Genomic DNA, 12,146 nt, shown 5'->3' with positions numbered 1-12,146 from the left:
AGACTGAGAATGTATATATATGACTGTGTGCATGTGTGTGTATTCATGATAATAATGCTTATAATTATGATTATTATTATCATCATCATTATTATTTACAGAAGTCAATAATGACACTGTAAAAATGATTGTATGGCTCGACTGTTTAACGTAACACAATAGTTATATTTCCATGGGTAGATTATGCCTATAGTAATAAAAACACAATCAAACAGAGAGTTTAGCAAAGACTATTTATGAATTTAATCAATCATACACAATAAATAATCATATAAAAGAAGCCAGTAAATGACAGTGATAATTAAAAAGTTTAATAAAGCAATAAATAGTTTACTCAGTAAACAGAATTCTCAATATTATATGTTGGTTTGTTGAGCTGTAGAGATCCCTTGCAAGGTTTCATTTTTTTAATGAACAACACTACACCTGAGAGAAAGTTATAACATTTAGAATACAGCCTCTTTTTTGAATGCATTTATTCAGGAAAGATGACACTCCATTTGTAGTCAGACTTTCAGATCTGCTAGAAGGAGATCATGCACTGTCAGACTCGTCTTGTGTCTGTACGGTGTCTCGTAGGGCAGCATACTGTGCCATGTTAGGCAATCCTGATGCTACACAACAGCTCAGAGCACTGCGGGGAATGGCCATTTCATTTGCATCAAACCTGTATAGAAAGCAGATGCAAGGAATGCAATGAAATATAGTCTGTATTTGACTTATAGACTTATATTTATATCTAATGCAGTGTAAAATGATCTGTAAGATTTAGTGTTTGTGGAAGTTACCATTCATCTGTCTTCTCATCGTAGCACTCCACATCAGAGCTGGTGCTGAATCCATTAAAGCCTCCGACAGCAAACAACTGACCATAAACTACCTGGATTTTGAGGAAAGTAAATAGGAAAATAAATAATGTACAGCTAAAGTCTTTAACTTGACATGAATAAATCTTATAGATGCAACACTTCAATTAAACATAGTATAATTTTTTTACACATTGATCATTGAAGCCTTCAACAATTTTAGGGTGCAGCTTTCCACTTACTTTCAATATGGGACAAAAAAAAAGTTTTCCCTGCTTATTCATTATCATCAAATCATTACTGTAATGTTATTTCATAGTTTCACCAGAGACAGATATTAACTGTCCACATCTCACCTCAATGCCAAAGTTGCTGCGTGGGATGGACATTGATGCAACATCACTCCAGATGTTAGTCAGCGGATTGTAGGCCTCCGCACACTGCAAACGACTGGCACCATCAAAACCACCAACCTTTAAATAAATAATTTTTTTTATTTATGTATTCTGTGCATTTGTATATGCACATCAATGCATGCATTTACAGAAGTGCAACCTTTAAACTGTGATTATTCCATATTTCTGTATTTGTGTCATGGTTATCATATTAAAACTATAACACTGATATGTGTGTTTAATACTCACAGCATACACTAGATCTGCATAAGCGATCACACCAACACCACTGCGGCGGCTACTCATGGGAGCGATGAGAGTCCACTGGTTTGTTTCAGGGTTGAAGCTCTCAGCAGAGAAGAGACACTCGTTCCCAGTAAAACCACCACAGATATAAATCTGACAAACACAAAAATAACATGCAAGATGTTTGTGCACAATCATCACAGATTGATCAGAAAACCAGTGTTTAAAACACTCAGTAAATTTTATGATATTCCTTTCCATATTAACACTATTCCCATGCCATATCTCCATTTCACCTTTCCTTCATGCTTTACAGGCATGAAGAGTCTCCAGCAGAAGAGTGTGGAATCATGGGTAAGTGCTCTTACCCTGCCCTGCAGTGAGGTGGCGCTGGCGTCACTCCTCCGTTCATTCATGGGTGCCATCATTGTCCACTGATTGGTGTTTGGATCGTAGCGCTCTACTGTTTTAAGCCGTTGTTGTCCATCAAAACCACCAATGGCATAAATGAGCCCGTCCAGAACAGCAACACTAATATAGCAGCGGCGTTCATACATGGGGGCCACCTACAACACACCAAATACATCAGTGTGTGAACACACATCAATACACCATCTCATTGGTTCTGTCCTATCAGTTGCAAATAAATACAATAATACTATTATTATTTTTCTTAATGGTATTTTTGACAAAATCATGATAGTAACTCTGGTGTATTATATTATATTATATTATATTATATTATATTATATTATATTATATTATATTATATTATATTATATTATATTATATTATTAAGCTACAACAATTGCTGGAACACACAAAAAATGTATCATGGTTTTACCACTTTTTAGTCATGTAATATGGTAATACAGTGGTATTCTTTGAAGTTATGTGGAGTACAGCACATCATTCAGCACTATGGTCCATATGAAAGTACAATCCGGTACCATCACTGTACCACAATACTGTTTTGTGCTAAACTAAAGTTACATCTTGACCTACAGCATTACTCACCTCATGCCAAGTCTGAGTGATAAGACTGAATTTCCTCACGCTGTTGAAATAATGCACACCATCAAAACCACCAATACAGTAGACAAACTCATCCAGGACTGCTGTACCATGATAGGCTCTGGGACGCTCATCCTCTTGAGTCACACTGACCCAGCAGTCTGCCTTCACATCATATGCCTCAATCTCACTGGTGGGATTGCCGCCGCTCCATCCTCCGATGGCCAATAGGATCGATGAGGGCAGACGTGGACGTGTCAGTTGATGCATGAGTTCTGAGTTGGTGGATTCATCCATGTTGAGGTCAAACAAAGTCTTCATTGCACTGATGATAACAGGCATGCAGGCTTCATTCTCCATCACTAGTGCATTGTACTTTACATTATTGATGAAGTAGGCTGATGTTATCAACCCCAATCGAACCTGAAGCACAAGGGAGAGTTTAGACTTTCAGAGACTTGCAAGACTGTTACTAAGCAGTTATAGGTGTTCAACAACGAAAAAGGATTTCCAAAATGGCAAAACTACAAAACAAAGTTTCTAACATTTAACTAGCATTAAAATAATAGCAGAAAATGTATCTCGATTTTAAGAGTTTTAAGATATTTGTAATAAAAAAAAAGACAAAAGTCTCTGTTTTACCTTTGGCAGAAGCACGGCAATGTGTTGCCTCCTGTTTTCTGGTGCATGATTAATCCAGTGGAGGACGGCTTCAAAAACCACCTCCTCCTGTTTGACATTCAGCTCATCCTCATCAATGATCTCCTCAAGCTGTTCCAGGGAGAGCTCCAGGAACTCCTCAGATACGTGCAGAACCTCCTCAAAGTGCTGCAGGATGTAGTGCTTTGCTTTACAGCGGAGCTTTGAGCAGGAGTAAAAGTCCTCTGTAAACTTGCAGATGCCAATGCAGTTCTCTGGGCATAACTGTGAGTCCAGGAACTGACAGCAGGAATCTACAAGACCTGACACTAAGAGCATTTCAGCCGCCACCAAGAGCTCCAACACATTCTCTTGAGTTATGAGCACAGATCTTGTGTACGCATACTGGATGATAAGAGGCATGATGTCTTGGGATATTCCTTTAATTTCACAGAAATGTTGTGCTGGGCTGCTCCAGTTGTCGGAGAAAAGAGCCCTGTGAACACATTTGACAAAGAAATACTGGCATTAATAATGAGCATAAATAAAATAACTTTTTGTTATTTACATTTTAATTTCAGCCATATTTTCTCATGTAGAGAATCAGTTTAGTTTCACCATTCATTGCCACTTCAATTCCATTCAAATGAACAATTACATTTCAAGAAAGGTTTTTCCTAGATACCGTAGTTAATTTTTTTTTGTTCTGGCAATACACTCATTAATTTTCATGCATTTATATATTTGGACAGCTTAGACAGTTTCAACAGTTTGATGTTAGCAGTGGAAATTATATGTATGATTATAATTATTTCTAGGTAATTTGCACACAATTGCAGTTCAAATGCTTCTTCTCACCTAAAGTAGGAGCTGCAGCCACACATGATGATCTTGTGCACTTGAAATTCTCTGTCATTTGACTTGATGATCATGTCAGTGTGTTCGCCCAGTAAACGCGCTTCATCAAACACGTCAAAGGCTGTTGCTCTTATGTTCTCCATGTTCTCTCAGGACTGTAAATGTATTCAGTCTTCTCACCTCAAACTCTGATTAAAGTCACTCAGGATTTTGTCTTTGTGGGGACTTTTGCTCAGGAGAGTTCTGTAGAATGTCTTTATGACATCATAGTTGTAGAGCTTGAATATATTTGTTCAGTTTGTGTCTTGGCCACATATTTATTATAGTTTTGTTTTATCGATACCTTTTGAATGAAACATCTTCACAGTAACAAAGATATTAAAATTGATTAAAAAAAATTAACTCAGTGACAAATAAAAAAAGCATCCAATTAGTCATTTGAATAATGCAATCATCCATTTTTGATTGCACAACATACACACTAGTGAGTTTTTGACAGTAGAACAAATTTTTCTTGCATGGTGTGACTGTGACCCCAAACAAGTTTACCAGAGGCCTGTATGAAGAGGATTGTCCTTCACAGATGTCATATTCCCATTCCATTTCAAGGTCATGGAGCATTAGGCCACATCATGAGTGCAATGTCTTGCTTTTATTGGATAAATCTGTAAATTTACATTTACTGCCATTATAAGTAAAATTACAAATAAATGGGCAAGCTGAATTTTTTATTTAATTTTTTATTTTACAATATTTACAACTGGAAATATTCAACAAACAAGACTTTGAACAGTCACTAAGACTGTATCTGACATTGTCCCTTATACTGTACCAGCAGTTCTCAACTGGTTTGGCCATGGGACACACATTTTCCCATGGACATTAAGCCGTGACCCAATTATTATTGTTGGTTTTTTTTTTCAAACAATAACAGGTTTTATATATTTTTCTTAAAACAAAAAGAACTCTAAATTATATTTAAATCCAATAAAGCAATACACACAAAAACTACATAAAGTAAACAAATGTTTTAAACTGATTCAATTATAAAGAACAATAGGTAACACTTTACAATAAGGTAAAGTCAGTGAATGCATTAACCAACATTAACAATGAGCAAAAGCTACATTTGTTACCATAGTTATTCTTTGTTAACATTAGTTTAAGAAAATACAACTGATCATTGTTAGTTCATGTTAGCTCAGGTCCATTAAATCCTTTTGAATTTAATAATGTGTTATTAAATGTTGAAATTAACATTAACCATATTAATAACTGCTTTAGAAGTATATTGTCCATTGTCAGTTTATGTTAACTAGTGAATTAACTAATAAAGCCTTATTGTAAAGTGTTACCTGTTACAGAATGCAGATCCAGACACAAAGAAATACATTGAAATGGGAACTTTATTAACAGCACTGAGCAGAATGGAGAATACGGATGAGTATGCAGTTCAAATAGACTTTGAAGAATGAGTAAACCTTAGTAATGAAGACCTTCCTTGTTTTACAGGTGCAGGAGATCAGGTGCAGGATGCTGGATGGACGCACACACCTCTCCGTGTTTGGTGAGTATGCAGGATGATCACAGGAGAACACAGGAGACACAAGGGAGAGGAATACATTGGCGTATCAACTCTATTGTCCTGCAGAGTTTAGCACCAACCTTGATCAAACTCACCTGCTTATTGATCTTAAGAAGTCTTGTGGGTTGGATAATATTACATCTGAACATTTAAAATATGCCAGTACAAGACTTTATCCTCTACTGGCCATCTGTTTTACAGGTTTTTTGGTACATGGCCTTTTGCCACAGTCACTTTTGTTGACTGTATTGGTCCCTGTGATTAAGGATAAGACCGGTAAACTTAGTGACATGAATAATTATAGGCCTATAGCCTTGGCAAGCTCTGTGTCAAAGGTGCTTGAAAGGATTCTATTGTCGAGACTTGAGCCATATTTGTACACCACAGCTAACCAATTTGGCTTCAAGCATGGACATGGCACAGACATGTGCATTTTTGCACTTAAAGAACTATTGGATAAATATAACAACCAGGGGTCTATGAAATTCATGTGTTTTCTAGATGCTTCTAAAGCCTTTGACCGTATTAATCATGGTAAATTGTTTGATAAACTAACAGAAAGAGGTGTTCCAGGATACCTTACTAGGATTCTTATTTTTTGGTATTCTTGTCAGACTATGAGGGTGAAATGGGGCGACTCTATACGGAGTACTCTATGGAGTAATGGAGTACGTCATGGTGGAATTTTGTCTCCACCTTTGTTCAATTTATATATTGATGACCTGTCTGTGAAACTTAATGAATGTAATACTGGGTGTCTTGTTGGTGATGTCTTGTGTAACCATTTGATTGGAAGCTTCTGAATATCTGCTACTCCTATGGCGATGCATTTGATATTAAGTATAATGCTCTAAAAAGCCACATACTGATTGTTAAAACAAAAGAGGATCAAAAGTTGATGTTCCCAGACTTTTACCTTTGTGGAAATGTTCTACAGGTCACAGATGAGGTTAAATATCTTGGACACTATATTACAAATGACCTTTCGGACAATAGAGACTTGTTCAGGCAGAGGTGTAAACTATATGGGCAAGCTAATGTATTGGCTCGTAAGTTTCACATGTGTTACACCAATGTCAAAACTGTATTGTTTAAAAGTTTCTGCTCGCCTTTGTATTCTGCGCACCTCTGGCGCAGCTACAAAAAGAAGAGCATGCAGGCTCTGATGGTGGCATACATTGACTCTCTGAGAATGCTATTGAAAGTACCGCGGCACAGCAGTGCAAGTGAGATGTTTCTTAACAGTGGAATAAGATCTTGTGCAGCTGGCATTAGGCACTGTATCTATACATTTATGTGTAGAGTCCTGGATCAGTCAAACTGTATTGTACAAGCTTTGGTCTGTCCGAGGAAAAGCTCGGTCAGGTTTACTTCAAGAATCTGGAAGCACTGGCGCTCTTGCTTATATGTGTAAATAATGTATTATGTAATTTTTTTTTTTTTTTTTACTTTTATTACTATTATTTTCCTTTTTGTTTGTTTTCTTTTAACACTATGGACCGGGATTCTGTGTCCTTAATAAAGATTGAATGAATGAATGAATTATAGGGACATTTTTTTGGTCCCCACGAGGAAAATCATACTAAATGTGTGTTGTTGTTGTTGCTGTTGTTTGACATAAAAATGCAGAACGTTTTCAGTAATGGTAGGTTTCAGATTTATGGGATATAATTTGTACAGTAAAACAAATCATTATTTCTATGTAAAGTCCCCATAAAACATGAATCTCTAAACTCCCCTTGTGTGTGTGTGTGTGTGTGTGTGTGTGTGTGTGTGTGTGTGTGTGTGTGTGTGCGTGTGTGTGTGTGTGTGTGTGTGTGTGTGTCTTTTAACCCTAGAGTGCAGGCTTGGTGGGCCTAGAGACTGCATTTTTTCCCACACTTCCTTTGGCTTTAAGTTACTAATGTCACGGTTTACGAATTCACTGTCTCTCTCTTGTCTAGCGTGCTGTTGTGTGTGTGTATGTGTGTCTGCTGAATCTGAATCCGGCTCGAAGGATCGCAAGAATGGATACCCAAGAGGAGAGCATCTCCAACACGGGACGGGCGGTCCAAGCGCTTGTGACGCAGGTGTCCGAGCTCACCCAACAACTACAACAGCTAAGAGTTCCCACTGCGCCACCCACACCGCCCGTTCAGCCCATTCCACCAGAGCCGCACCAGCAGCATGAACCAAGACTGCCGACACCAGAGGGATATGCAGGTGAACCGGAGTTTTGTAGAGCATTTCTGACCCGATGTTCTATGCACTTTTCATTACAGCCACTGACGTTCAATCAGGAACAGACCAAGTTGGCATTTGTCCTCACGCTGCTATCGGGAAAAGCGGCTCTCTGGGGAACGGCGGTGTGGGAGAATCAAGACCCGTGCTGCGCCTCGTTCCAGGCACTCTCCGAGGAGATGAGAAGGGTTTTCGATCGTGCGGTGGCGGGTAGGGAGGCGGCCAGACTACTCACCGATCTCCGCCAAGGTAACGGCTCGGTGTCAGAATATTCCATCCAGTTCCGCACCCTGGCTGCAGAGTGCCGATGGAACGAGGAGGCGCAGTGGGATAGATTCCTGCATGGGTTGGCTGACCGTGTCCAGAGGGAGATTTATATGCTGGACCTTCCTACCAGTTTGAATGGACTTATTGAACTGGCGCTTAGAGTTGATGCTCGGTTGAGCAGAATGGGTCGCTTCCAACAGAACCATCCGTTTCGCGGCACGGAGACCCTGCGCTCCGACAACCTGGACACGGTCAGTCCCGTTTGCGATCCCGAGCCCATGCAGGTGGGTAGAGCTCGGCTTTCCCGGGAGGAGCTAGAACGGCGGAGATCCCAAGGACTGTGCCTATACTGCAGGAAGGTGGGCCGTTTCATCCACTCATGCCCGTTAAAAGATCGAGCCCGGTAGTAACAATGAGGCTACTATCGGGTGGGATCTCCGCAGAGAAGACCTCATCATCACCATCATCATCTACTCTCCTTCCGGTAAGACTAAGGTGGGCAACCCACACACACGACACCAAGGCTTTACTGGATTCGGGGGCAGAAGGTAATTTTATGGACTCAGGACTGGCTCAACGTCTTCACATCCCTGTCTCCCCCCTCACGTACAAGATTTCTGTCAATGCTCCCATCACTCTCATCACTTCTGGCAACCACACTGAGACAATAACATTCCTCCTCATGAATTCACCCCTCGCACCTGTCGTACTCGGTCACCCCTGGCTTACACAACATAATCCCAGAGTCGATTGGGGTCACAATTCTGTATCTATGTGGAGTAATACGTGTCATGAGTCATGTCTAGTGTCTGCGTGTTCGTCTGTACCTGTGTCTGTTTTCCAGGAGGAGGCGGTGAATTTGTCTAACATGCCTGAGGAGTACCAGGACCTGAGAGAAGTGTTCAGTAAGTCTCATGCTGCTTCTCTTCCTCCACATCGTCCCCATGACTGTGCCATAGACTTAGTGCCAGGTCAGTCTCCGCCTAAAGGCAAGTTATATTCACTTTCTGTTCCAGAGAGGGAGGCTATGGAGAAATATATTTCTGATTCTCTAGCATCCAAATTCATTAGACCTTCCTCATCTCCAGCGGTGGCGGGGTTCTTTTTTGTGGGGAAGAAGGATGGGTCTCTGCGACAGTGCATTGATTACCGAGGGTTGAACAATATCACGGTAAAGAATACTTATCCTTTGCCGCTGATGTCTTCAGCCTTCGAGCGATTACAGGGAGCATCCATCTTCACAAAATTGGATTTACGTAACGCTTATCATTTGGTTCGCATAAGGAAGGGTGATGAATGGAAGACCGCGTTCAATACCCCCAGGGGGCACTTTGAATACTTGGTCATGCCGTTCGGGCTGTCCAACTCCCCAGCGGTCTTCCAGGCACTCGTCAATGACGTGCTGAGAGATATGGTTGACCAATTCATATATGTCTACCTGGAAGACATATTGATTTTTTCATCTTCTCTCCAGGAACACGTTCAGCACGTCAGGCGAGTGCCTCAGAGGTTGCTAGAGAATGGGCTTTTTATCAAGGCGGAGAAATGCGTTTTTCATGCACAGTCTGTTCCTTTTCTAGGGTACATCGTCTCGTCTCAGGGAGTGCGTATGGATCCTGACAAGGTTAAGGCTGTGATAGATTGGCCAAGTCCGGATTCCCGTAAGGCCCTACAGAGGTTTCTGAGGTTTGCCGATTTTTATCAGTGTTTTATTCGCAACTTTAGCCAACTAGCCGCACCTCTGACTGCCTTGATCTCCCCCAGAATGACGTTCAGGTGGTCCGATAGAGCCGAGGCTGTATTCGCCAAACTTAAGAGCCGCTTTGTTTCAGCTCCCATTCTCGTTGCCCCTGATCCATCACGTCAGTTCGTGGTGGAGGTCGACGCGTCAGAGGTGGGGGTAGGAGCAGTTCTTTCCCAACGTTCTTCCACAGACGACAAGATGCATCCTTGCGCGTTTTTGTCTCATCGTTTATCATCTGCCGAGCGTAATTATGACATTGATAACAGAGAATTGTTGGCAGTCAAGTTAGCGCTGGAGGAATGGCGTCACTGGTTAGAAGGGTCAGGGGTACCTTTTATCGTTTGGACCGATCACAAGAACCTAGAATATATCAGAACCGCTAAAAGACTCAACTCTAGGCAGGCTCGGTGGGCACTTTTTTTCGGACGTTTTGACTTTTCTCTTTCGTACCGCCCGGGTTCCAAGAACATCTAACCCGATTCTTTATCTCGTATTTTTGACCAATCCGAACGCCCGTCTACTCCCGAGTGTATTTTACCCGAGACGTTAGTGGTCTCCACTCTCAGATGGGAGGTCGAATCGAAGGTCATAAAGACCTTAGCCTTAGGTAACGCCTCCGCCCGATTGCCCACCGAATCGTTTGTTTGTACCAGAGGGGTATCGGTCCAACGTCATTCAGTGGGGTCATTGTTCCAGCATAGCGTGTCATCCAGGAGTAAATCGCACCAGTTTTTTGGTGAAGCAACGATTCTGGTGGCCATTAATGGCTCGCGACATCCGCAGTTTTGTTTTGGCTTGCTCGGTTTGTGCCACTGGTAAGACTTCCAATCGACCCCCGGATGGGTTACTCCAACCGCTGTCTGTCCCTTCGAGACCCTGGTCCCACATTGCGCTAGATTTTATTACCGCCCTCCCGCCCTCCCAGGGCAAGACGGTCGTTTTGACTGTCATGGACCAGTTCTCGAAGGCGGCTCATTTTATTCCCTTGCCCAAATTACCCTCAGCCAAGGAGACAGCGGTAACTGTCGTAGATCACGTCTTTCACTTACATGGCCTCCCGATGGACGTGGTTTCCGACAGGGGACCCCAATTTGTGTCCAAATTTTGGCAAGAGTTTTGTAAGTTACTGGGAGCGACTGTCAGTCTCTCTTCGGGGTTTCATCCCCAAAGCAATGGTCAAAGGATTCCAAGAATCCTTCCTCCTGGAGCCAACAACTTTCTATGGTGGAGTACGCCCACAATTCGTTACCAGTGTCATCCACAGGCCTTACTCCGTTTGAATGTAGTTTAGGTTACCAGCCACCAGTTTTTGCTAGTACGGAATCCGAAGTCGCGGTCCGTATCTAACAAACTTACTCCCAAATTTATTGTCCCGTTTCCTGTCACCAAGATCATTAGTCCGTTGGCAGTCCGACTCAAACTTCCTCCTGCGTACAGGAGAATTCATCCCGCCTTCCATGTGTCAAAGATTAAACCTGTGTTTCATGCATGCATTAATCCGCCAGTCCCGGTTCCCCCCTGCCGCGTCTAGTAGATGGGGAACTAACGTATTCGGTTAACAGTATTCTGGACTCGAGAAGGAGGGGACGCGGATTTCAGTACTTGGTGGACTGGGAAGGTTACGGTCCGGAGGAGAGAAGTTGGGTTCCTGCTAGAGACATTCTGGATCACTCCCTTATCGATGATTACAATCGACAGGTAAGTCCGTCAGGGAACGCCAGGAGGCGTTCCTAGGAGAGGGGGTACTGTCACGGTTTACGAATTCACTGTCTCTCTCTCATCTAGCGTGCTGTTGTGTGTGTGTATGTGTGTCTGTGGGCGTGGTCGCTGATCATCATTGATCAGTAGCGCCAGCTGGATTCAATTGTTTGTCCCCTTTATATGTTCAGTAACTGGTGTCTCATGTTGTCAGATCGTTGTGGTTTCCCGGTGTGTTTCCTGTGCCTGTTCCTGTGTTGTTCGTGTGGATTGGATTACCCGTGTCGTCGTTGTGTTCGTCTCCGGATTCGCTGCACTCTGCACTGGATCACCGAGCACCATCTCGAGGGATATTCACTGGATCTGAACACCGTCACGAGGGATCATCACTGGATCTGAGCACCAGCACCTGTTGCCCACCGAGGTCCCTGCGTCACTGTTCCATCCAGCATTTGTGTCCGCCCGCCTGTCTTGTGTTGGCGGCCGTCTGTGTTCTATGTTCTGACCAGTGTGCTGAGTACTAATAAAGAGCAGTATTGCATTTACATACTGTATCTGTCATTCGTAACAACTAAATGGCTCCATATAGACAACACAAACAACACAAACGTTTTAACTGTCTGAGGTCTCAGAATCCTCACAACTGGCTTTCGAAATTTTCTTTGCAACTACTC

At 42.1% G+C, this 12,146-nt stretch overlaps 1 protein-coding gene across 1 annotated transcript; it reads right to left on the bottom strand.

Moving 5' to 3' along the window:
- Positions 1-534: 534 nt before the first annotated feature.
- LOC307148191 (kelch-like protein 10) lies at positions 535-4,101 on the bottom strand (the record flags this gene model as incomplete). The annotated part of the gene is made up of 8 exons (XM_079853546.1): positions 535-667; positions 789-880; positions 1,163-1,279; positions 1,451-1,600; positions 1,816-2,013; positions 2,465-2,884; positions 3,104-3,596; positions 3,959-4,101. The coding sequence occupies 8 exons, from the start codon at positions 4,099-4,101 to the stop codon at positions 535-537; spliced, it is 1,746 nt and encodes a 581-aa protein (XP_079709672.1).
- Positions 4,102-12,146: the final 8,045 nt, after the last annotated feature.

The sequence above is a fragment of the Squalius cephalus genome (genome assembly GCF_949319135.1).
Source record: "Squalius cephalus genome assembly, chromosome: 20".
Lineage (NCBI taxonomy): Eukaryota > Metazoa > Chordata > Actinopteri > Cypriniformes > Leuciscidae > Squalius > Squalius cephalus.
The sequence above is the reverse complement of the archived record's forward strand: the minus strand, read 5'-3'. Positions and strand labels throughout refer to the sequence as shown.